We start from the raw sequence: 27417 nt of genomic DNA on the forward strand, positions 1-27417 counted from the left end.
CTGTGTTTAGGGTGCGATGCTCTGCGGGTGTGCGCTGTGTTTAGGGTGCGATGCTCTGCGGGTGTGCGCTGTGTTTAGGGTGCGATGCTCTGCGGGTGTGCTCTGTGTTTAGGACGCGATGCTCTGCGGGTGTGCGCTGTGTTTAGGACGCGATGCTCTGCGGGTGAGCGCTGTGTTTAGGACGCGATGCTCTGCGGGTGTGCGCTGTGTTTAGGGTGCGATGCTTTGCGTGTGTGCGCTGTGTTTAGGGTGCGATGCTCTGCGGGTGTGCTCTGTGTTTAGGACGCGATGCTCTGCGGTTGTGCGCTGTGTTTGGGACGCGATGCTCTGCGGGTGTGCGCTGTGTTTGGGGTGCGATGCTCTGCGGGTGTGTGCTGTGTTTGGGACGCGATGCTCTGCGGGTGTGCGCTGTGTTTAGGATGCGATGCTCTGCGGGTGTGCGCTGTGTTTAGGACGCGATGCTCTGCGGGTGTGCGCTGTGTTTAGGACGCGATGCTCTGCGGGTGCGCGCTGTGTTTAGGACGCGATGCTCTGCGGGTGTGCGCTGTGTTTAGGACGCGATGCTCTGCGGTGTGCGCTGTGTTTAAGGTGCGATGCTCTGCGGGTGTGCGCTGTGTTTAAGGTGCGATGCTCTGCGGGTGTGCGCTGTGTTTAGGGTGCGATGCTCTGCGGGTGTGCGCTGTGTTTAGGGTGCGATGCTCTGCGGGTGTGCGCTGTGTTTAGAGTGCGATGCTCTGCGGGTGTGCGCTGTGTTTAGGGTGCGATGCTCTGCGGGTGTGCGCTGTGTTTAGGGTGCGATGCTCTGTGGGTGTGCGCTGTGTTTAGGGTGCGATGCTCTGCGGGTGTGTGCTGTGTTTAGGGTGCGATGCTCTGCGGGTGTGCGCTGTGTTTAGGGTGCGATGCTCTGCGGGTGTACGCTGTGTTTAGGACGCGATGCTCTGCGGGTGTGTGCTGTGTTTAGGGTGTGATGCTCTGCGGGTGTGCGCTGTGTTTAGGACGCGATGCTCTGCGGGTGTGCGCTGTGTTTAGGCTGCGATGCTCTGCGGGTGTGCGCTGTGTTTAGGACGCGATGCTCTGCGGGTGAACGCTGTGTTTGGGACGCGATGCTCTGCGGGTGTGCGCTGTGTTTGGGACGCGATGCTCTGCGGGTGTGCGCTGTGTTTGGGACGCGATGCTCTGCGGGTGTGCGCTGTGTTTAGGACGCGATGCTCTGCGGGTGTGCGCTGTGTTTGGGACGCGATGCTCTGCGGGTGTGCGCTGTCTTTGGGATGCGATGCTCTGCGAATGTGTGCTGTGTTTAGCCTGCGATGCTCTGCGGGTGTGCGCTGTGTTTGGGGTGCGATGCTCTGCGGGTGTGCGCTGTGTTTAGGACGCGATGCTCTGCGGGTGTGCGCTGTGTTTGGGACGCGATGCTCTGCGGGTGTGCGCTGTGTTTGGGACGCGATGCTCTGCGGGTGTGCGCTGTGTTTGGGACGCGATGCTCTGCGGGTGTGCGCTGTGTTTGGGACGCGTTGCTCTGCGGGTTTGCGCTGTGTTTGGGACGCGATGCTCTGCGGGTGTGCGCTGTGTTTGGGACTTGATGTTCTGCGGGTGTGCGCTGTGTTTGGGACGCGATGCTCTGCGGGTGTGCGCTGTGTTTGGGACGCGATGCTCTGCGGGTGTGCGCTGTGTTTGGGACGCGATGCTCTGCGGGTGTGCGCTGTGTTTGGGACGCGATGCTCTGCGGGTGTGCGCTGTGTTTGGGACGCGATGCTCTGCGGGTGTGCGCTGTGTTTGGGACGCGATGCTCTGCGGGTGTGCGCTGTGTTTGGGACGCGATGCTCTGCGGGTGTGCGCTGTGTTTGGGACGCGATGCTCTGCGGGTGTGCGCTGTGTTTGGGACGCGATGCTCTGCGGGTGTGCGCTGTGTTTGGGACGCGATGCTCTGCGGGTGTGCGCTGTGTTTGGGACGCGATGCTCTGCGGGTGTGCGCTGTGTTTGGGACGCGATGCTCTGCGGGTGTGCGCTGTGTTTGGGACGCGATGCTCTGCGGGTGTGCGCTGTGTTTGGGACGCGATGCTGTGCGGGTGTGCGCTGTGTTTGGGACGCGATGCTCTGCGGGTGTGCGCTGTGTTTGGGACGCGATGCTCTGCGGGTGTGCGCTGTGTTTGGGACGCGATGCTCTGCGGGTGTGCGCTGTGTTTGGGACGCGATGCTCTGCGGGTGTGCGCTGTGTTTGGGACGCGATGCTCTGCGGGTGTGCGCTGTGTTTGGGACGCGATGCTCTGCGGGTGTGCGCTGTGTTTGGGACGCGATGCTCTGCGGGTGTGCGCTGTGTTTGGGACGCGATGCTCTGCGGGTGTGCGCTGTGTTTGGGACGCGATGCTCTGCGGGTGTGCGCTGTGTTTGGGACGCGATGCTCTGCGGGTGTGCGCTGTGTTTGGGACGCGATGCTCTGCGGGTGTGCGCTGTGTTTGGGACGCGATGCTCTGCGGGTGTGCGCTGTGTTTGGGACGCGATGCTCTGCGGGTGTGCGCTGTGTTTGGGACGCGATGCTCTGCGGGTGTGCGCTGTGTTTGGGACGCGATGCTCTGCGGGTGTGCGCTGTGTTTGGGACGCGATGCTCTGCGGGTGTGCGCTGTGTTTGGGACGCGATGCTCTGCGGGTGTGCGCTGTGTTTGGGACGCGATGCTCTGCGGGTGTGCGCTGTGTTTGGGACGCGATGCTCTGCGGGTGTGCGCTGTGTTTGGGACGCGATGCTCTGCGGGTGTGCGCTGTGTTTGGGACGCGATGCTCTGCGGGTGTGCGCTGTGTTTGGGACGCGATGCTCTGCGGGTGTGCGCTGTGTTTGGGACGCGATGCTCTGCGGGTGTGCGCTGTGTTTGGGACGCGATGCTCTGCGGGTGTGCGCTGTGTTTGGGACGCGATGCTCTGCGGGTGTGCGCTGTGTTTGGGACGCGATGCTCTGCGGGTGTGCGCTGTGTTTGGGACGCGATGCTCTGCGGGTGTGCGCTGTGTTTGGGACGCGATGCTCTGCGGGTGTGCGCTGTGTTTGGGACGCGATGCTCTGCGGGTGTGCGCTGTGTTTGGGACGCGATGCTCTGCGGGTGTGCGCTGTGTTTGGGACGCGATGCTCTGCGGGTGTGCGCTGTGTTTGGGACGCGTTGCTCTGCGGGTGTGCTTTGTGTTTGGGACGCGATGCTCTGCGGGTGTGCGCTGTGTTTGGGACGCGATGCTCTGCGGGTGTGCGCTGTGTTTGGGACGCGATGCTCTGCGGGTGTGCGCTGTGTTTGGGACGCGATGCTCTGCGGGTGTGCGCTGTGTTTGGGACGCGATGCTCTGCGGGTGTGCGCTGTGTTTGGGACGCGATGCTCTGCGGGTGTGCGCTGTGTTTGGGACGCGATGCTCTGCGGGTGTGCGCTGTGTTTGGGACGCGATGCTCTGCGGGTGTGCGCTGTGTTTGGGACGCGATGCTCTGCGGGTGTGCGCTGTGTTTGGGACGCGATGCTCTGCGGGTGTGCGCTGTGTTTGGGACGCGATGCTCTGCGGGTGTGCGCTGTGTTTGGGACGCGATGCTCTGCGGGTGTGCGCTGTGTTTGGGACGCGATGCTCTGCGGGTGTGCGCTGTGTTTGGGACGCGATGCTCTGCGGGTGTGCGCTGTGTTTGGGACGCGATGCTCTGCGGGTGTGCGCTGTGTTTGGGACGCGATGCTCTGCGGGTGTGCGCTGTGTTTGGGACGCGATGCTCTGCGGGTGTGCGCTGTGTTTGGGACGCGATGCTCTGCGGGTGTGCGCTGTGTTTGGGACGCGATGCTCTGCGGGTGTGCGCTGTGTTTGGGACGCGATGCTCTGCGGGTGTGCGCTGTGTTTGGGATGCGATGCTCTGCGGGTGTGCGCTGTGTTTAGGACGCGATGCTCTGCGGGTGTGCGCTGTGTTTGGGATGCGATGCTCTGCGGGTGTGCGCTGTGTTTGGGACGCGATGCTCTGCGGGTGACAGACAGTGTCTCTCTCCCCAGGAATGGGGGGACGTGTTACCTGCAGTGCCAGGGCCGGCAGCTGCTCCCCAGCGTCTCGTCTTCGGCCCTGGGGTCCCCCAGAGGCTCGTACTGTCTGTGGGTGCTGAGCGTGTCACCCCAAGCTACGCCCTGTCACCCCGAACACGCGTGTCCCAGGCTCGCCCTCACCCTGCAGCCTGACATCAGTATCCCGTGTGCGGTGAGAGGCTACAGGCCACGTCCCCACACACACCTCCCCCCCACACACACACACCTCCCCCCCACACACACACACCTCCCCCCCACACACACACACCTCCCCCCCACACACACACACCTCCCCCCCCACACACACACCTCCCCCCCACACACACACCTCCTCCCCACACACACCTCCTCCCACACACACCTCCCCCTCCCCCCACACACACACCTCCCCCCACACACATCTCCCCCCACACCCTCCCCACACACACACCTCCCCCCCCACACCCCCCCCCCACACACACACCTCCCCCCCACACCCCCCCCCCCACACACACACCTCCCCCCCCCACCCCCCCCCCCCCCCCCCACACACACACACCTCCCCCCCCACACACACCTCCTCCCCCCACACACACCTCCCCCCCACACACACACCTCCTCCCCACACACACCTCCCCCTCCCCCCCACACACACACCTCCCCCCCACCCTCACCTCCCCCTCCCCCCCACACACACACCTCCCCCCCACCCTCCCCCCCCACACACACCTCCCCCCCCACCCCCACCCCCCCCCACACACACACCTCCCCCCCACACACACACCTCCCCCCCACACACACACACCTCCCCCCCACACACACACCTCCCCCCCACACACACACCTCCCCCCCACACACACACACCCTCCCCCTCCCCCCCACACACACACACACCTCCCCCCCACACACACACACACCTCCCCCCCACACACATCTCCCCCCACCCACACCTCCCCCACACAAACACACACACACCTCCCCCCCACACACACACCTCCCCCCCACACACACACACCTCCCCACACACACCTCCCCCTCCCCCCCACACACACACCTCCCCCCCACACACACACACCTCCCCCCCACACACACACACCTCCCCCCCACACACACACATCTCCCCCCACACATATCTCCCCCCACACACATCTCCCCCCACACCTCCCCCCCCAACACACACCTCCCCCCCCACACACACACCTCCCCCCCACACACACACCTCCCCCACACACACACACCTCCCCCCCACACACACCTCCCCCCACACACACACCTCCCCCCCACACACACACCTCCCCCCCACACACACACCTCCCCCCCACACACACACCTCCCCCCACACACATCTCCCCCCACACACCTCCCCCCCCACACACATCTCCCCACACACACACCTCCCCCCCCCACACACCTCCCCCCCACACACACACCTCCCCCCCACACACATCTCCCCCCACACACACCTCCCCCCCACACACACCTCCCCCCCACACACACACACACACCTCCCCCCCCCACACACACACACCCCCCCCCCACACACACACACACCTTCCCCCCACACACACCTCCCCCCACACACATCTCCCTCCCCACACACACACCTCCCCCCCACACACACACCTCCCCCCACACACATCTCCCCCCACACACACCTCCCCCCCACACACACCTCCCCCACACACACCTCCCCCTCCCCCCACATACCTCCCCCCCACACACACCTCCCCCCCACACACCTCCCCCCCACACACCTCCCCCCCAAACACCCCCCCCCACACACCTCCCCCCCCAAACACCTCCCCCCCAAACACCTCCCCCCACACACACACCTCCCCCCCCCCACACACACACACACCTCCCCCCCACACACACACACACACCTTCCCCCCACACACACACCTCCCCCCACACACATCTCCCCCCCCCCACACACCTCCCCCCCACACACCTCCCCCCACACACCTCCCCCCACACACCTCTCCCCACACACACCTCCCCCCCACACCTCCCCCTCCCCCCCACATACCTCCCCCCCACATACCTCCCCCCACACACCTCCCCCCACACACACCTCCCCCCCACACCTCCCCCTCCCCCCACATACCTCCCCCCCACACACACCTCCCCCCCCACACCTCCCCCTCCCCCCACATACCTCCCCCCACACACACCTCCCCCCCACACACCTCCCCCCCACACACACCTCCCCCCCACACACCTCCCCCCCACACACCTCCCCCCACACACACACACACCTCCCCCCACACACACCTCCCCCTCCCCCCACACACACCTCCCCCCACACACACACACACCTCCCCCCACACACACCTCCCCCTCCCCCCACACACACCTCCCCCTCCCCCCCACACCTCCCCCTCCCCCCACACACCTCCCCCCCACACCTCCCCCTCCCCCCACATACCTCCCCCCACACCTCCCCCTCCCCCCACATACCTCCCCCACACCTCCCCCTCCCCACACACACCTCCCCCCACACTCCTCCCCCCACACACACACCTCCCCCCCCCCCACACCTCCCCCCCCCACACACACCTCCCCCCCCCCCCCCCCACACCTCCCCCCCACATACACATCCCCCCCACACACCTCCCCCTCCCCCCCACATACCTCCCCCCCACACACACCTCCCCACACACACCTCCTCCCCACACACACCTCCCCACACACACCTCCCCACACACACCCCCCACACACATCCCCCCACACACACACCTCCCCCCACCCCCACACCTTCACCCCCACACACACCTCCCCCTCCCCCCCACACACATCTCCGCCCACACACACCTCCCCCTCCCCCCCACACACATCTCCGCCCACACACACCTCCCCCTCCCCCCACACACCTCCCCCTCCCCCCACACACCTCCCCCCCACACACCTCCCCCCTAGACACACACCTCCCCCCACACACCTCCCCCCTAGACACACACCTCCCCCCACACACACCTCCCCCCCACACACACCTCCCCCCACACACACCTCCCCCCACACACACCTCCCCCCACACACACCTCCCCCCCACACACCACCTCCCCCCACACACACCTCCCCCCCACACACACCTCCCCCACACACACACCTCCCCCCCACACACACCTCCCCCCCACACACACACCTCCCCCATACACACACCTCCCCCCACACACTTCCTCCCACACACACCTCCCCCATACACACACCTCCCCCACACACCTCCCCCCACACACTTCTCCCACACACACCTCCCCCACACACACACACCTCCCCCACACACACACACACCTCCCACCACACACACACCTCCCCCCCACACACACACCTCCCCCCCCCACATACCTCCCTCCCACACCCCCCCCCCACACACCTCCCCCCCACACACACCCCCCCACACACCCCCCCCCACACACCTACCTCCCCCCCATACACACCTCCCCCCCATACACACCTCCCCACACACACCTCCCCCCCCCACACACCCCCCCAGACACCTCCCCCCCACACACCTCCCCCCCACACACCTCCCCCCCACACACACCTCCCCCCCACACACCTCCCCCCCACACACCTCCCCCCCACACACCTCCCCCCCACACACCTCCCCCCCACACACCTACCTCCCCCCATACACACCTCCCCCCACACACACACCTCCCCCCACACACACACCTCCCCCCACACACACCTCCCCACACACACACACACCTCCCCCACACACACAGCCCCCCCACGCACACCTCCCCCCACACACACCTCCCCCCCACACACACCTGCTCCCCCACACACACCTCCCCCCCACACACACACCTCCCCCCACACACTTCCTCCCACACACACCTCCCCCCCCACACACACCTCCCCCACACACACCTCCCACCACACACACACCTCCCCCCCACACACACACCTCCCCCCACACACACACCTCCCCCCACACACACACCTCCCCCCACACACCTCCCCCCCACACACCCTCCCCCCCCACACGCCTACCTCCCCCCATACACACCTCCCCCCCATACACACCTCCCCCCCATACACACCTCCCCCCCATACACACCTCCCCACACACTTCTTCCCACACACACCTCCCCCACACACACCTCCCCCACACACACACCTCCCCCCCACACACACACCTCCCCCACACACACACACCTCCCCCCCACACACACACCTCCCCCCCCACACACACCTTCCCCCCCCACACACCTCCCCCCCCACACACCTCCCCCACACACACCTCTCCCCACACACACACACACACACCTCCCCCCCCACACACCTCCCCCCACACCTCCCCCCCACACGCCTACCTCCCCCACACGCCTACCACCCCCACACACACCTACCTCCCCCACACACACCTCCCCCACACACTTCTTCCCACACACACCTCCCCCACACACCCCTCCCCACCACACACACCTCCCCCCCCATACACACCTCCCCCCCACACACCTCCCCCCCCACACACCTCCCCCCCCCACACACCTCCCCCACACACACCTCTCCCCCACACACACACACCTCCCCGCACACACACACCTCCCCACACACCACACACCTCCCCGCACACACACACCTCCCCCCCACACACACCTCCCCCCACACACACCTCCCCCCACACACCTCCCCCCCACACACACCTCCCCCACACACACACCTCCCCCCACACACTTCCTCCCACACACACCTCCCCCACACACACACACACCTCCCCCCACACACTTCCTCCCACACACACCTCCCCACACACACACACCTCCCCCACACACACACACCTCCCACCACACACACACTTCCCCCCCACACACACACCTCCCCCCCCACACACCTCCCTCCCACACCCCCCCCCCACACCCCCCCCCCCACACACACCTCCCCCCCACACCCCCCCCACACGCCTACCTCCCCCCATACACACCTCCCCCACACACACCTCCCCCCCACCCCCACACACCTCCCCCCCACACACCTCCCCCCCACACACACACCCCCCCACACACCTCCCCCCCACACACCTCCCCCCCCCATACACACCTCCCCCCACACATACACACCTCCCCCCACACACACACCTCCCCCCACACACACACCTCCCCCACACACACAGCCCCCCCACGCACACCTCCCCCCACACACACACCTCCCCCCACACACCTCCCCCCCACACACCTCCCCCCCACACACACCTCCCCCCACACACACACCTCCCCCCACACACACACCTCCCCCCCACACACACACCTCCCCCCACACACACACCTCCCCCCACACACTTCCTCCCACACACACCTCCCCCCACACACACACCTCCCCCACACACACCTCCCACCACACACACACCTCCCCCCCACACACACACCTCCCCCCCACACACCTCCCCCCCACACGCCTACCTCCCCCCCATACACACCTCCCCCCCATACACACCTCCCCCACACACTTCTTCCCACACACACCTCCCCCACACACACCTCCCCCACACACACACACCTCCCCCCCCCCACACACACTTCCCCCCCACACACCTCCCCCCCACACACCTCCCCCACACACCTCTCCCCACACACACACACACCTCCCCCCCACACACCTCCCCCCCACACCTCCCCCCCACACGCCTACCTCCCCCACACGCCTACCTCCCCCACACACACCTCCCCCCACACACTTCCTCCCACACACACCTCCCCCACACACTTCTTCCCACACACACCTCCCCCACACACACCTCCCCCACACACACACCTCCCCCACACACACACCTCCCCCCACACACACCTCCCCCCACACACACACCTCCCCCCACACACACCTCCCCCCAAACACACACCTCCCCCCCACACACACATACCCCCCCACACACACATACCCCCCCACACACACCTCCCCCACACACACCTCCCCCCCACACACCTCCCCCCCCACACGCCTACCTCCCCCCCATACACACCTCCCCCCCACACACACCTCCCCCACACACACCTCCCCCCCCATACACCTTCCCCCCCACACACCTCCCCCCCCACACACCTCCCCCCCACACACCTCCCCCCCCACACACCTCCCCCCCACACACCTCCCCCCCACACACCTACCTCCCCCCATACACACCTCCCCCCACACACACCTCCCCCCACACACACACCTCCCCACACACACCGCCCCCCACACACACCGCCCCCCCCCACACACACCGCCCCCCCCACACACACCGCCCCCCCACACACACACCTCCCCCCACACACACACCTCCCCCACACACACACCTCCCCCACACACACACACCTCCCCCACACACACACACCTCCCCCCACACACACGCCCCCCCACACACCTCCCCCCACACACACACCTCCCCCCACACACCTCCCCCCACACACACACCTCCCCCCACACACCTCCCCCCACACACACCTCCCCCTCCCCCCCACACCTCCCTCCAAACACACACCTCCCCCCCACACACCTCCCCCCCCCACACACACACATTCCCCCCCCACAAACACCTCCCCCCACAAACACCTCCCCCCACAAACACCTCCCCCCACAAACACCTCCCCCCACAAACACCTCCCCCCAACAAACACACCTCCCCCCAACAAACACACCTCCCCACACCCCCGGCCCCCACCCCCCCCCACACCTCCCCACCACCACCCCCCCCCCCCACACCTCCCCCCCACAAACACCTCCCCCCAACAAACACACCTCCCCACACGCACCCCCCTCCCCACACGCACCCCCCTCCTCACACGCACCCCCCTCCCCACACGCACCCCCCTCCTCACACGCACCCCCCTCCCCCGCAGGCACTTACCACCCCCCCCCCACACACTCATTCCCCCCCCCCACACACACACACTTGCTCCCACATGCACCTCCCTCTCTCCCCTTTCACTACTCCCCTTCTCTCTCTCGCCCCTTTCTCCCCTCTCACTCTCCCCCCTCCTCCCTCTCACTCTCCCCCCTCCTCCCTCTCACTCTCCCCCCTCCTCCCTCTCACTCTCCCCCCTCCCCCCTCTCACTCTCCCCCTCTTACTCCTCTCTCACCCCTCCTCACTCTCCCCCGCTCACTCTTCTCTCCCCCGCTCACTCTTCTCTCCCCCGCTCACTCTCCCCCGCTCACTCTTCTCTCCCCCGCTCACTCTCCCCCGCTCACTCTTCTCTCCCCCGCTCACGCTTCTCTCCCCCGTTCACGCTTCTCTCCCCCGCTCACACTTCTCTCCCCCGCTCACTCTTCTCTCCCCCTCTCACTCTTCTCTCCCCCTCTCACTCTTCTCTCCCCCTCTCACTCTTCTCTCCCCCTCTCACTCTTCTCTCCCCCTCTCACTCTCCCTCTCTCCCTTTCTCCCCCTCTCACTCTCTCACTCTCCCTCTCTCTCCCTCTCACTCCTCTCTCCCCCTCTCACTCCTCTCTCCCTCTCCTCACTCTCCCCCCCTCTCCTCACTCTCCCCTCCTACTCACTCTCCCCCCCTCCTCTTCATTCCCCCCTCTCACTCCTCTCTTCCCCTCTCACTCCTCTCTCCCTCTCCTCACTCTCCCCTCCTCCTCACTCTCCCCCCTTCCTCACTCTCCCCCTTCCTCACTCTCTCCCTTCCTCACTCTCTCCCCCTCTCACTCTCCTCTCTCCCGCCTCCTCATTCTCCCCTTCCTCACTCTCCCCTGCCTCACTCTCCCCCTGCTCACTCTCCCCCTCTCGCACTCCCCCTCACTCCTCTCTCCCCCTCCTCACTCTCCACCTCTCACTCCTCTCTTCCCCTCTCACTCCTCTCTCCCTCCTCCTCACTCTCCCCCCTTCCTCACTCTCTCCCCCCTCTCACTCCTCTCTCCCCCCCCCTCTCACTCCTCTCCCCCCCCCCTCCTCACTCTCACCTTCCTTACTCTCCCCTCCTCACTCTCCCCCGCCTCACTCTCCCCCTCTCTCTCTCCCCCTCTTGCACTCCCCCTCACTTCTCTCTCCCCCTCCTCACTCTCTTCCTCTCACTCCTCTCTCCCCCTCTCACTCCTCTCTCCCTCTCACTCTCCCCCTCTCACTCCTCTCTCCCCCTCTCACTCCTCTCTCCCCCTCTCACTCCTCTCTCCCCCTCTCACTCCTCTCTCCCCCCTCTCACTCTCCCCCTCTCACTCCTCTCTCCCCCTCTCACTCCTCTCTCCCCCGCTCACTCCTCTCTCCCCCGCTCCCTCTCTCCCCTTCTCTCTCCCCCTCCTCTCTCTCCCCCTCCTCTCTCTCCCCCCTCCTCACTCTCTCCCCCTCCTCTCTCTCCCCCCTCTCTCCTGCAGCACAGTTCTGTGTATGTGTTTGACGGGGTTCCGGCCTTCCTGGACACGGGTCACCTGCAGTCGGACCGCAGCCTGCTGGGGGCTTTCTGTGGCATGGGGCGGGGGGGCGAGACCCTCACTGTGGAGGCTTCATCAGGTAAAGACAGCAGGGCGTGATGGGGGGAAGGAGGAAGCGGGGAGGGAGAGAGCGCAGAGATGGGGGGAGGGAAGGGAGCGCAGAGGTGGGGGGAGGGAAGGGAGCGCAGAGATGGGGGGAGAGAACGCAGAGATGGGGGGAGGGAGCGGGGAGGGAGAGAGCGCAGAGATGGGGGGCAAGGAGCGGGGAGGGAGAGAGCGCAGAGATGGGGGGAGGGAACGCAGATATGGGGGGAGGGAAGGTAGCGCAGAGATGGGGGGAGAGAGCCCGGGGGGGGGTAGGGAGTGCAGAGATCGGGGGATGAAGCAGGGACGGAGAGAGCGCAGAGATGGGGGGGAAGGAGCGTGGAGGGAGAGAGCGCAGAGATGGGGGAGGGAGAGAGCGCAGATATGAGGGGAGGGGGAGCAGGGGGGTGGAAGGGTGCGAGCGCAAATATGGGGGGAAGGGAGTGCAGAGATGGGGGAGGGAACAGAGTGCAGAGATGGGGTCAGGAAGCGGGGGGGGAGGAGCGTAGAGATGGGGAGGGAGCGTAGAGATGGGGGGAGGGAGCAGGGAGGGAGAGAGCACATAGATGGGGGGATGGAACACCGGGGGGAAGGGAGCGCAGAGATGGGGAGAGGGATGGGAGTGCAGAGATGGGGGAGGGAGCAGGGGGAAGGGAGCGCAGAGTTGGGGGGAGGAAATGAAGCGCAGAGATGTTGGGGAGGAAGCGGTGGAAGGGAGCACAGAGATGGGGGAGAGGGAGCGGAGGGAGGAAGAGCGGGGAGGGAGAGAGCGCAGAGATGGGGAGAGAGGGAGCAGGGGAGAAGGGAGGGAGCGCGGGGGGGGAAGGGAGTGCAGAGATGGGGAGAGGGAGCGGAGGGAGGAAAAGCGGGGAGGGAGAGAGCGCAGAGATGGGGGAGAGGGAGCAGGGGAGAAGGGAGGGAGCGCGGGGGGGAAGGGAGTGCAAAGATGGGGGAGGGAGCGTGGGGGGAAGGGAGTGCAGAGATGGGGGGAGGGAGCAATGGGGGGGGAGTGCAGAGATGGGGGGAGGGAATACGGGGGGAAGGGAGTGCAGAGATGGGGGGAGGGAGCGAGTCAGAGATTAGAGATTGGGGGCAGGGTGTGGGGGGAGAAGAGAGCTTAGAGATGGGGGGAGAGAGCGCGGGGGAGGGGAGCGCAGAGATGGATGGGAAGGAGCAAGCGCAGACCATGGTATACACTGCGCTGCGCACAGATACACACCTGTATATATGTGTATGCGTGTCTCGCCCAGGTGTCCTTGTGGTATACACCGCGCTGCGCACAGATACACACCTGTATATATGTGTATGCGTGTCTCGCCCAGGTGTCCTTGTGGTATACACTGCGCTGCGCACAGATACACACCTGTATATATGTGTATGTGTCTCGCCCAGGTGTCCTTGTGGTATACACCGCGCTGCGCACAGATACACACCTGTATATATGTGTATGCGTGTCTCGCCCAGGTGTCCTTGTGGTATACACCGCGCTGCGCACAGATACACACCTGTATATATGTGTATGCGTGTCTCGCCCAGGTGTCCTTGTGGTATACACCGCGCTGCGCACAGATACACACCTGTATATATGTGTATGCGTGTCTCGCCCAGGTGTCCTTGTGGTATACACCGCGCTGCGCACAGATACACACCTGTATATATGTGTGTGCGTGTCTCGCCCAGGTGTCCTTGTGGTATACACCGCGCTGCGCACAGATACACACCTGTATATATGTGTATGCGTGTCTCGCCCAGGTGTCCTTGTGGTATACACAGCGCTGCGCACAGATACACACCTGTATATATGTGTATGTGTCTCGCCCAGGTGTCCTTGTGGTATACACCGCGCTGCGCACAGATACACACCTGTATATATGTGTATGCGTGTCTCGCCCAGGTGTCCTTGTGGTATACACCGCGCTGCGCACAGATACACACCTGTATATATGTGTATGCGTGTCTCGCCCAGGTGTCCTTGTGGTATACACCGCGCTGCGCACAGATACACACCTGTATATATGTGTATGCGTGTCTCGCCCAGGTGTCCTTGTGGTATACACTGCGCTGCGCACAGATACACACCTGTATATATGTGTATGTGTCTCGCCCAGGTGTCCTTGTGGTATACACTGCGCTGCGCACAGATACACACCTGTATATATGTGTATGTGTCTCGTCCAGGTGTCCTTGTGGTATACACCGCGCTGCGCACAGATACACACCTGTATATATGTGTATACGTGTCTCGCCCAGGTGTCCTTGTGGTATACACCGCACTGCGCACAGATACACACCTGTATATATGTGTATGCGTGTCTCTCCCAGGTGTCCTTGTGGTATACACTGCACTGCGCACAGATACACACCTGTATATATGTGTATGTGTCTCGCCCAGGTGTCCTTGTGGTATACACCGCGCTGCGCACAGATACACACCTGTATATATGTGTATGCGTGTCTCGCCCAGGTGTCCTTGTGGTATACACCGCGCTGCGCACAGATACACACCTGTATATATGTGTATGCGTGTCTCGCCCAGGTGTCCTTGTGGTATACACTGCGCTGCGCACAGATACACACCTGTATATATGTGTATGCGTGTCTCGCCCAGGTGTCCTTGTGGTATACACCGCGCTGCACACAGATACACACCTGTATATATGTGTATGCATGTCTCGCCCAGGTGTCCTTGTGGTATACACCGCGCTGCGCACAGATACACACCTGTATATATGTGTATGCGTGTCTCGCCCAGGTGTCCTTGTGGTATACACCGCGCTGCGCACAGATACACACCTGTATATATGTGTATGTGTCTCGCCCAGGTGTCCTTGTGGTATACACCGCGCTGCGCACAGATACACACCTGTATATATGTGTATGCGTGTCTCGCCCAGGTGTCCTTGTGGTATACACCGCGCTGCGCACAGATACACACCTGTATATATGTGCATGCGTGTCTCGCCCAGGTGTCCTTGTGGTATACACCGCGCTGCGCACAGATACACACCTGTATATATGTGTATACGTGTCTCGCCCAGGTGTCCTTGTGGTATATACTGCGCTGCGCACAGATACACACCTGTATATATGTGTATGCGTGTCTCGCACAGGTGTCCTTGTGGTATACACTGCGCTGCGCACAGATACACACCTGTATATATGTGTATGCGAGTCTCGCCCAGGTGTCCTTGTGGTATACACCGCGCTGCGCACAGATACACACCTGTATATATGTGTATGTGTCTCGCCCAGGTGTCCTTGTGGTATACACCGCGCTGCGCACAGATACACACCTGTATATATGTGTATGCGTGTCTCGCCCAGGTGTCCTTGTGGTATACACCGCGCTGCGCACAGATACACACCTGTATATATGTGTATGCGTGTCTCGCCCAGGTGTCTTTGTGGTATACACTGCGCTGCGCACAGATACACACCTGTATATATGTGTATGCGTGTCTCGCCCAGGTGTCCTTGTGGTATACACCGCGCTGCGCACAGATACACACCTGTATATATGTGTATGCGTGTCTCGCCCAGGTGTCCTTGTGGTATACACCGCGCTGCGCACAGATACACACCTGTATATATGTGTATGCGTGTCTCGCCCAGGTGTCCTTGTGGTATACACCGCGCTGCGCACAGATACACACCTGTATATATGTGTATGCGTGTCTCGCCCAGGTGTCCTTGTGGTATACACCGCGCTGCGCACAGATACACACCTGTATATATGTGTATGCGTGTCTCGCCCAGGTGTCCTTGTGGTATACACCGCGCTGCGCACAGATACACACCTGTATATATGTGTATGCGTGTCTCGCCCAGGTGTCCTTGTGGTATACACTGCGCTGCACACAGATACACACCTGTATATATGTGTATGTGTCTCGCCCAGGTGTCCTTGTGGTATACACCGCGCTGCGCACAGATACACACCTGTATATATGTGTGTGTCTCGCCCAGGTGTCCTTGTGGTATACACCGCGCTGCGCACAGATACACACCTGTATATATGTGTATGCGTGTCTCGCCCAGGTGTCCTTGTGGTATACACCGCGCTGCGCACAGATACACACCTGTATATATGTGTATGTGTCTCGCCCAGGTGTCCTTGTGGTATACACCGCGCTGCGCACAGATACACACCTGTATATATGTGTATGCGTGTCTCGCCCAGGTGTCCTTGTGGTATACACTGCGCTGCGCACAGATACACACCTGTATATATGTGTATGCGTGTCTCGCCCAGGTGTCCTTGTGGTATACACCGCGCTGCGCACAGATACACACCTGTATATATGTGTATGCGTGTCTCGCCCAGGTGTCCTTGTGGTATACACTGCGCTGCGCACAGATACACACCTGTATATATGTGTATGCGTGTCTCGCCCAGGTGTCCTTGTGGTATACACCGCGCTGCGCACAGATACACACCTGTATATATGTGTATGTGTCTCGCCCAGGTGTCCTTGTGGTATACACCGCGCTGCGCACAGATACACACCTGTATATATGTGTATGCGTGTCTCGCCCAGGTGTCCTTGTGGTATACACCGCGCTGCGCACAGATACACACCTGTATATATGTGTATGCGTGTCTCGCCCAGGTGTCCTTGTGGTATACACTGCGCTGCGCACAGATACACACCTGTATATATGTGTATGCGTGTCTCGCCCAGGTGTCCTTGTGGTATACACCGCGCTGCGCACAGATACACACATGTATATATGTGTATGCGTGTCTCGCCCAGGTGTCCTTGTGGTATACACCGCGCTGCGCACAGATACACACCTGTATATATGTGTATGCGTGTCTCGCCCAGGTGTCCTTGTGGTATACACTGCGCTGCGCACAGATACACACCTGTATATATGTGTATGCGTGTCTCGCCCAGGTGTCCTTGTGGTATACACCGCGCTGCGCACAGATACACACCTGTATATATGTGTATGTGTCTCGCCCAGGTGTCCTTGTGGTATACACCGCGCTGCGCACAGATACACACCTGTATATATGTGTATGTGTCTCGCCCAGGTGTCCTTGTGGTATACACCGCGCTGCGCACAGATACACACCTGTATATATGTGTATGCGTGTCTCGCCCAGGTGTCCTTGTGGTATACACTGCGCTGCGCACAGATACACACCTGTATATATGTGTATGCGTGTCTCGCCCAGGTGTCCTTGTGGTATACACCGCGCTGCGCACAGATACACACCTGTATATATGTGTATGTGTCTCGCCCAGGTGTCCTTGTGGTATACACCGCGCTGCGCACAGATACACACCTGTATATATGTGTATACGTGTCTCGCCCAGGTGTCCTTGTGGTATACACCGCGCTGCGCACAGATACACACGTGTATATATGTGTATGCGTGTCTCGCCCAGGTGTCCTTGTGGTATACACCGCGCTGCGCACAGATACACACCTGTATATATGTGTATGCGTGTCTCGCCCAGGTGTCCTTGTGGTATACACTGCGCTGCGCACAGATACACACCTGTATATATGTGTATGCGTGTCTCGCCCAGGTGTCCTTGTGGTATACACCGCGCTGCGCACAGATACACACCTGTATATATGTGTATGCGTGTCTCGCCCAGGTGTCCTTGTGGTATACACCGCGCTGCGCACAGATACACACCTGTATATATGTGTATGCGTGTCTCGCCCAGGTGTCCTTGTGGTATACACCGCGCTGCGCACAGATACACACCTGTATATATGTGTATGCGTGTCTCGCCCAGGTGTCCTTGTGGTATACACCGCGCTGCGCACAGATACACACCTGTATATATGTGTATACGTGTCTCGCCCAGGTGTCCTTGTGGTATACACTGCGCTGCGCACAGATACACACCTGTATATATGTGTATGCGTGTCTCGCCCAGGTGTCCTTGTGGTATACACCGCGCTGCGCACAGATACACACCTGTATATATGTGTATGCGTGTCTCGCCCAGGTGTCCTTGTGGTATACACTGCGCTGCGCACAGATACACACCTGTATATATGTGTATGCGTGTCTCGCCCAGGTGTCCTTGTGGTATACACCGCGCTGCGCACAGATACACACCTGTATATATGTGTATGCGTGTCTCGCCCAGGTGTCCTTGTGGTATACACCGCGCTGCGCACAGATACACACCTGTATATATGTGTATGCGTGCCTCGCCCAGGTGTCCTTGTGGTATACACTGCGCTGCGCACAGATACACACCTGTATATATGTGTATGTGTCTCGCCCAGGTGTCCTTGTGGTATACACCGCGCTGCGCACAGATACACACCTTTATATATGTGTATGTGTCTCGCCCAGGTGTCCTTGTGGTATACACCGCGCTGCGCACAGATACACACCTGTATATATGTGTATGTGTCTCGCCCAGGTGTCCTTGTGGTATACACCGCGCTGCGCACAGATACACACCTGTATATATGTGTATGTGTCTCGCCCAGGTGTCCTTGTGGTATACACTGCGCTGCGCACAGATACACACCTGTATATATGTGTATGTGTCTCGCCCAGGTGTCCTTGTGGTATACACCGCGCTGCGCACAGATACACACCTGTATATATGTGTATGTGTCTCGCCCAGGTGTCCTTGTGGTATACACTGCGCTGCGCACAGATACACACCTGTATATATGTGTATGTGTCTCGCCCAGGTGTCCTTGTGGTATACACCGCGCTGCGCACAGATACACACCTGTATATATGTGTATGCGTGTCTCGCCCAGGTGTCCTTGTGGTATACACCGCGCTGCGCACAGATACACACCTGTATATATGTGTATACGTGTCTCGCCCAGGTGTCCTTGTGGTATACACCGCGCTGCGCACAGATACACACCTGTATATATGTGTATGCGTGTCTCGCCCAGGTGTCCTTGTGGTATACACCGCGCTGCGCACATATACACACCTGTATATATGTGTATGTGTCTCGCCCAGGTGTCCTTGTGGTATACACCGCGCTGCGCACAGATACACACCTGTATATATGTGTATGCGTGTCTCGCCCAGGTGTCCTTGTGGTATATACTGCGCTGCGCACAGATACACACCTGTATATATGTGTATGTGTCTCGCCCAGGTGTCCTTGTGGTATACACCGCGCTGCGCACTGATACACACCTGTATATATGTGTATGCGTGTCTCGCCCAGGTGTCCTTGTGGTATACACCGCGCTGCGCACAGATACACACCTGTATATATGTGTATGCGTGTCTCGCCCAGGTGTCCTTGTGGTATACACCGCGCTGCGCACAGATACACACCTGTATATATGTGTATGCGTGTCTCGCCCAGGTGTCCTTGTGGTATACACCGCGCTGCGCACAGATACACACCTGTATATATGTGTATGCGTGTCTCGCCCAGGTGTCCTTGTGGTATACACCGCGCTGCGCACAGATACACACCTGTATATATGTGTATGTGTCTCGCCCAGGTGTCCTTGTGGTATACACCGCGCTGCGCACAGATACACACCTGTATATATGTGTATGCGTGTCTCTCCCAGGTGTCCTTGTGGTATACACCGCGCTGCGCACAGATACACACCTGTATATATGTGTATGCGTGTCTCGCCCAGGTGTCCTTGTGGTATACACCGCGCTGCGCACATATACACACCTGTATATATGTGTATGTGTCTCGCCCAGGTGTCCTTGTGGTATACACCGCGCTGCGCACAGATACACACCTGTATATATGTGTATGCGTGTCTCGCCCAGGTGTCCTTGTGGTATACACTGCGCTGCGCACAGATACACACCTGTATATATGTGTATGCGTGTCTCGCCCAGGTGTCCTTGTGGTATACACCGCGCTGCGCACAGATACACACCTGTATATATGTGTATGTGTCTCGCCCAGGTGTCCTTGTGGTATACACCGCGCTGCGCACAGATACACACCTGTATATATGTGTATGCGTGTCTCGCCCAGGTGTCCTTGTGGTATACACCGCGCTGCGCACAGATACACACCTGTATATATGTGTATGCGTGTCTCGCCCAGGTGTCCTTGTGGTATACACCGCGCTGCGCACAGATACACACCTGTATATATGTGCATGCGTGTCTCGCCCAGGTGTCCTTGTGGTATACACCGCGCTGCGCACAGATACACACCTGTATATATGTGTATACGTGTCTCGCCCAGGTGTCCTTGTGGTATACACCGCGCTGCGCACAGATACACACCTGTATATATGTGTATGCGTGTCTCGCCCAGGTGTCCTTGTGGTATACACTGCACTGCGCACAGATACACACCTGTATATATGTGTATGTGTCTCGCCCAGGTGTCCTTGTGGTATACACCGCGCTGCGCACAGATACACACCTGTATATATGTGTATGCGTGTCTCGCCCAGGTGTCCTTGTGGTATACACCGCGCTGCGCACAGATACACACCTGTATATATGTGTATGCGTGTCTCGCCCAGGTGTCCTTGTGGTATACACCGCGCTGCGCACAGATACACACCTGTATATATGTGTATACGTGTCTCGCACAGGTGTCCTTGTGGTATACACCGCGCTGCGCACAGATACACACCTGTATATATGTGTATGCGTGTCTCGCCCAGGTGTCCTTGTGGTATACACCACGCTGTGCACAGATACACACCTGTATATATGTGTATGTGTCTCGCCCAGGTGTCCTTGTGGTATACACCGCGCTGCGCACTGATACACACCTGTATATATGTGTATGCGTGTCTCGCCCAGGTGTCCTTGTGGTATACACCGCGCTGCGCACTGATACACACCTGTATATATGTGTATGCGTGTCTCGCCCAGGTGTCCTTGTGGTATACACTGCGCTGCGCACAGATACACACCTGTATATATGTGTATGCGTGTCTCGCCCAGGTGTCCTTGTGGTATACACTGCGCTGCGCACAGATACACACCTGTATATATGTGTATGCGTGTCTCGCCCAGGTGTCCTTGTGGTATACACTGCGCTGCGCACAGATACACACCTGTATATATGTGTATGCGTGTCTCGCCCAGGTGTCCTTGTGGTATACACTGCGCTGCGCACAGATACACACCTGTATATATGTGTATGCGTGTCTCGCCCAGGTGTCCTTGTGGTATACACCGCGCTGCGCACAGATACACACCTGTATATATGTGTATGCGTGTCTCGCCCAGGTGTCCTTGTGGTATACACTGCGCTGCGCACAGATACACACCTGTATATATGTGTATGCGTGTCTCGCCCAGGTGTCCTTGTGGTATACACCGCGCTGCGCACAGATACACACCTGTATATATGTGTGTGCGTGTCTCGCCCAGGTGTCCTTGTGGTATACACCGCGCTGCGCACAGATACACACCTGTATATATGTGTATGTGTCTCGCCCAGGTGTCCTTGTGGTATACACTGCGCTGCGCACAGATACACACCTGTATATATGTGTATGTGTCTCGCCCAGGTGTCCTTGTGGTATACACCGCGCTGCGCACAGATACACACCTGTATATATGTGTATGCGTGTCTCGCCCAGGTGTCCTTGTGGTATACACCGCGCTGCGCACAGATACACACCTGTATATATGTGTATGCGTGTCTCGCCCAGGTGTCCTTGTGGTATACACCGCGCTGCGCACAGATACACACCTGTATATATGTGTATGCGTGTCTCGCCCAGGTGTCCTTGTGGTATACACTGCGCTGCGCACAGATACACACCTGTATATATGTGTATGCGTGTCTCGCCCAGGTGTCCTTGTGGTATACACCGCGCTGCGCACAGATACACACCTGTATATATGTGTATGTGTCTCGCCCAGGTGTCCTTGTGGTATACACCGCGCTGCGCACAGATACACACCTGTATATATGTGTATGTGTCTCGCCCAGGTGTCCTTGTGGTATACACCGCGCTGCGCACAGATACACACCTGTATATATGTGTATGCGTGTCTCGCCCAGGTGTCCTTGTGGTATACACTGCGCTGCGCACAGATACACACCTGTATATATGTGTATGCGTGTCTCGCCCAGGTGTCCTTGTGGTATACACCGCGCTGCGCACAGATACACACCTGTATATATGTGTATGTGTCTCGCCCAGGTGTCCTTGTGGTATACACCGCGCTGCGCACAGATACACACCTGTATATATGTGTATACGTGTCTCGCCCAGGTGTCCTTGTGGTATACACCGCGCTGCGCACAGATACACACGTGTATATATGTGTATGCGTGTCTCGCCCAGGTGTCCTTGTGGTATACACCGCGCTGCGCACAGATACACACCTGTATATATGTGTATGCGTGTCTCGCCCAGGTGTCCTTGTGGTATACACTGCGCTGCGCACAGATACACACCTGTATATATGTGTATGCGTGTCTCGCCCAGGTGTCCTTGTGGTATACACCGCGCTGCGCACAGATACACACCTGTATATATGTGTATGCGTGTCTCGCCCAGGTGTCCTTGTGGTATACACCGCGCTGCGCACAGATACACACCTGTATATATGTGTATGCGTGTCTCGCCCAGGTGTCCTTGTGGTATACACCGCGCTGCGCACAGATACACACCTGTATATATGTGTATGCGTGTCTCGCCCAGGTGTCCTTGTGGTATACACCGCGCTGCGCACAGATACACACCTGTATATATGTGTATACGTGTCTCGCCCAGGTGTCCTTGTGGTATACACCGCGCTGCGCACAGATACACACCTGTATATATGTGTATGCGTGTCTCGCCCAGGTGTCCTTGTGGTATACACCGCGCTGCGCACAGATACACACCTGTATATATGTGTATGCGTGTCTCGCCCAGGTGTCCTTGTGGTATACACCGCGCTGCGCACAGATACACACCTGTATATATGTGTATGCGTGTCTCGCCCAGGTGTCCTTGTGGTATACACCGCGCTGCGCACAGATACACACCTGTATATATGTGTATGCGTGTCTCGCCCAGGTGTCCTTGTGGTATACACCGCGCTGCGCACAGATACACACCTGTATATATGTGTATGAGTGCCTCGCCCAGGTGTCCTTGTGGTATACACTGCGCTGCGCACAGATACACACCTGTATATATGTGTATGTGTCTCGCCCAGGTGTCCTTGTGGTATACACCGCGCTGCGCACAGATACACACCTGTATATATGTGTATGTGTCTCGCCCAGGTGTCCTTGTGGTATACACCGCGCTGCGCACAGATACACACCTGTATATATGTGTATGTGTCTCGCCCAGGTGTCCTTGTGGTATACACCGCGCTGCGCACAGATACACACCTGTATATATGTGTATGTGTCTCGCCCAGGTGTCCTTGTGGTATACACTGCGCTGCGCACAGATACACACCTGTATATATGTGTATGTGTCTCGCCCAGGTGTCCTTGTGGTATACACCGCGCTGTGCACAGATACACACCTGTATATATGTGTATGCGTGTCTCGCCCAGGTGTCCTTGTGGTATACACCGCGCTGCGCACAGATACACACCTGTATATATGTGTATACGTGTCTCGCCCAGGTGTCCTTGTGGTATACACCGCGCTGCGCACAGATACACACCTGTATATATGTGTATGCGTGTCTCGCCCAGGTGTCCTTGTGGTATACACCGCGCTGCGCACATATACACACCTGTATATATGTGTATGTGTCTCGCCCAGGTGTCCTTGTGGTATACACCGCGCTGCGCACAGATACACACCTGTATATATGTGTATGCGTGTCTCGCCCAGGTGTCCTTGTGGTATACACTGCGCTGCGCACAGATACACACCTGTATATATGTGTATGTGTCTCGCCCAGGTGTCCTTGTGGTATACACCGCGCTGCGCACTGATACACACCTGTATATATGTGTATGCGTGTCTCGCCCAGGTGTCCTTGTGGTATACACCGCGCTGCGCACAGATACACACCTGTATATATGTGTATGCGTGTCTCGCCCAGGTGTCCTTGTGGTATACACCGCGCTGCGCACAGATACACACCTGTATATATGTGTATGCGTGTCTCGCCCAGGTGTCCTTGTGGTATACACCGCGCTGCGCACAGATACACACCTGTATATATGTGTATGCGTGTCTCGCCCAGGTGTCCTTGTGGTATACACCGCGCTGCGCACAGATACACACCTGTATATATGTGTATGTGTCTCGCCCAGGTGTCCTTGTGGTATACACCGCGCTGCGCACAGATACACACCTGTATATATGTGTATGCGTGTCTCTCCCAGGTGTCCTTGTGGTATACACCGCGCTGCGCACAGATACACACCTGTATATATGTGTATGCGTGTCTCGCCCAGGTGTCCTTGTGGTATACACCGCGCTGCTCACATATACACACCTGTATATATGTGTATGTGTCTCGCCCAGGTGTCCTTGTGGTATACACCGCGCTGCGCACAGATACACACCTGTATATATGTGTATGCGTGTCTCGCCCAGGTGTCCTTGTGGTATACACTGCGCTGCGCACAGATACACACCTGTATATATGTGTATGCGTGTCTCGCCCAGGTGTCCTTGTGGTATACACCGCGCTGCGCACAGATACACACCTGTATATATGTGTATGCGTGTCTCGCCCAGGTGTCCTTGTGGTATACACCGCGCTGCGCACAGATACACACCTGTATATATGTGTATGCGTGTCTCGCCCAGGTGTCCTTGTGGTATACACCGCGCTGCGCACAGATACACACCTGTATATATGTGTATGCGTGTCTCGCCCAGGTGTCCTTGTGGTATACACCGCGCTGCGCACAGATACACACCTGTATATATGTGTATACGTGTCTCGCCCAGGTGTCCTTGTGGTATACACCGCGCTGCGCACAGATACACACCTGTATATATGTGTATGCGTGTCTCGCCCAGGTGTCCTTGTGGTATACACCACGCTGTGCACAGATACACACCTGTATATATGTGTATGTGTCTCGCCCAGGTGTCCTTGTGGTATACACCGCGCTGCGCACTGATACACACCTGTATATATGTGTATGCGTGTCTCGCCCAGGTGTCCTTGTGGTATACACTGCGCTGCGCACAGATACACACCTGTATATATGTGTATGCGTGTCTCTCCCAGGTGTCCTTGTGGTATACACCGCGCTGCGCACAGATACACACCTGTATATATGTGTATGCGTGTCTCGCCCAGGTGTCCTTGTGGTATACACCGCGCTGCGCACAGATACACACCTGTATATATGTGTATGCGTGTCTCGCCCAGGTGTCCTTGTGGTATACACTGCGCTGCGCACAGATACACACCTGTATATATGTGTATGCGTGTCTCGCCCAGGTGTCCTTGTGGTATACACCGCGCTGCGCACAGATACACACCTGTATATATGTGTGTGCGTGTCTCGCCCAGGTGTCCTTGTGGTATACACCGCGCTGCGCACAGATACACACCTGTATATATGTGTATGTGTCTCGCCCAGGTGTCCTTGTGGTATACACCGCGCTGCGCACAGATACACACCTGTATATATGTGTATGAGTGTCTCGCCCAGGTGTCCTTGTGGTATACACCGCGCTGCGCACAGATACACACCTGTATATATGTGTATGCGTGTCTCGCCCAGGTGTCCTTGTGGTATACACTGCGCTGCGCACAGATACACACCTGTATATATGTGTATGCGTGTCTCTCCCAGGTTTCCTTGTGGTATACACCGCGCTGCGCACAGATACACACCTGTATATATGTGTATGCGTGTCTCGCCCAGGTGTCCTTGTGGTATACACCGCGCTGCGCACAGATACACACCTGTATATATGTGTATGCGTGTCTCGCCCAGGTGTCCTTGTGGTATACACTGCGCTGCGCACAGATACACACCTGTATATATGTGTATGCATGTCTCGCCCAGGTGTCCTTGTGGTATACACTGCGCTGCGCACAGATACACACCTGTATATATGTGTATGCGTGTCTCGCCCAGGTGTCCTTGTGGTATACACCGCGCTGCGCACAGATACACACCTGTATATATGTGTATGCGTGTCTCGCCCAGGTGTCCTTGTGGTATACACCGCGCTGCGCACATATACACACCTGTATATATGTGTATGTGTCTCGTCCAGGTGTCCTTGTGGTATACACCGCGCTGCGCACAGATACACACCTGTATATATGTGTGTGCGTGTCTCGCCCAGGTGTCCTTGTGGTATACACTGCGCTGCGCACAGATACACACCTGTATATATGTGTATGCGTGTCTCGCCCAGGTGTCCTTGTGGTATACACTGCGCTGCGCACAGATACACACCTGTATATATGTGTATGCGTGTCTCGCCCAGGTGTCCTTGTGGTATACACTGCGCTGCGCACAGATACACACCTGTATATATGTGTATGCGTGTCTCGCCCAGGTGTCCTTGTGGTATACACAGCGCTGCGCACAGATACACACCTGTATATATGTGTATGCGTGTCTCGCCCAGGTGTCCTTGTGGTATACACTTCGCTGCGCACAGATACACACCTGTATATATGTGTATGCGTGTCTCGCCCAGGTGTCCTTGTGGTATACACCGCGCTGCGCACAGATACACACCTGTATATATGTGTATGCGTGTCTCGCCCAGGTGTCCTTGTGGTATACACTGCGCTGCGCACAGATACACACCTGTATATATGTGTATGTGTCTCGCCCAGGTGTCCTTGTGGTATACACCGCGCTGCGCACAGATACACACCTGTATATATGTGTATGCGTGTCTCGCCCAGGTGTCCTTGTGGTATACACCGCGCTGCGCACAGATACACACCTGTATATATGTGTATGCGTGTCTCGCCCAGGTGTCCTTGTGGTATACACCGCGCTGCGCACAGATACACACCTGTATATATGTGTATGCGTGTCTCGCCCAGGTGTCCTTGTGGTATACACCGCGCTGCGCACAGATACACACCTGTATATATGTGTATGCGTGTCTCGCCC

General features: G+C 59.0%; 1 protein-coding gene across 1 annotated transcript in view; it reads left to right on the forward strand.

Moving 5' to 3' along the window:
* LOC142475673 (multiple epidermal growth factor-like domains protein 8) overlaps window positions 1-27417 on the forward strand; it is a gene marked incomplete at its 3' end in the record, with an annotated part of 91102 nt that overhangs the window by 51681 nt on the left and 12004 nt on the right. Inside the window, exons 8-9 of the mRNA XM_075581448.1 lie at window positions 3997-4195; window positions 12299-12434. Coding sequence (XP_075437563.1) covers window positions 3997-4195; window positions 12299-12434 — 335 coding nt within the window. The remainder of the gene's footprint in view (window positions 1-3996; window positions 4196-12298; window positions 12435-27417) is intronic.

The sequence above is a fragment of the Ascaphus truei genome, unplaced genomic scaffold (assembly GCF_040206685.1).
Source record: "Ascaphus truei isolate aAscTru1 unplaced genomic scaffold, aAscTru1.hap1 HAP1_SCAFFOLD_1323, whole genome shotgun sequence".
Taxonomy (NCBI): Eukaryota; Metazoa; Chordata; class Amphibia; order Anura; family Ascaphidae; genus Ascaphus; species Ascaphus truei.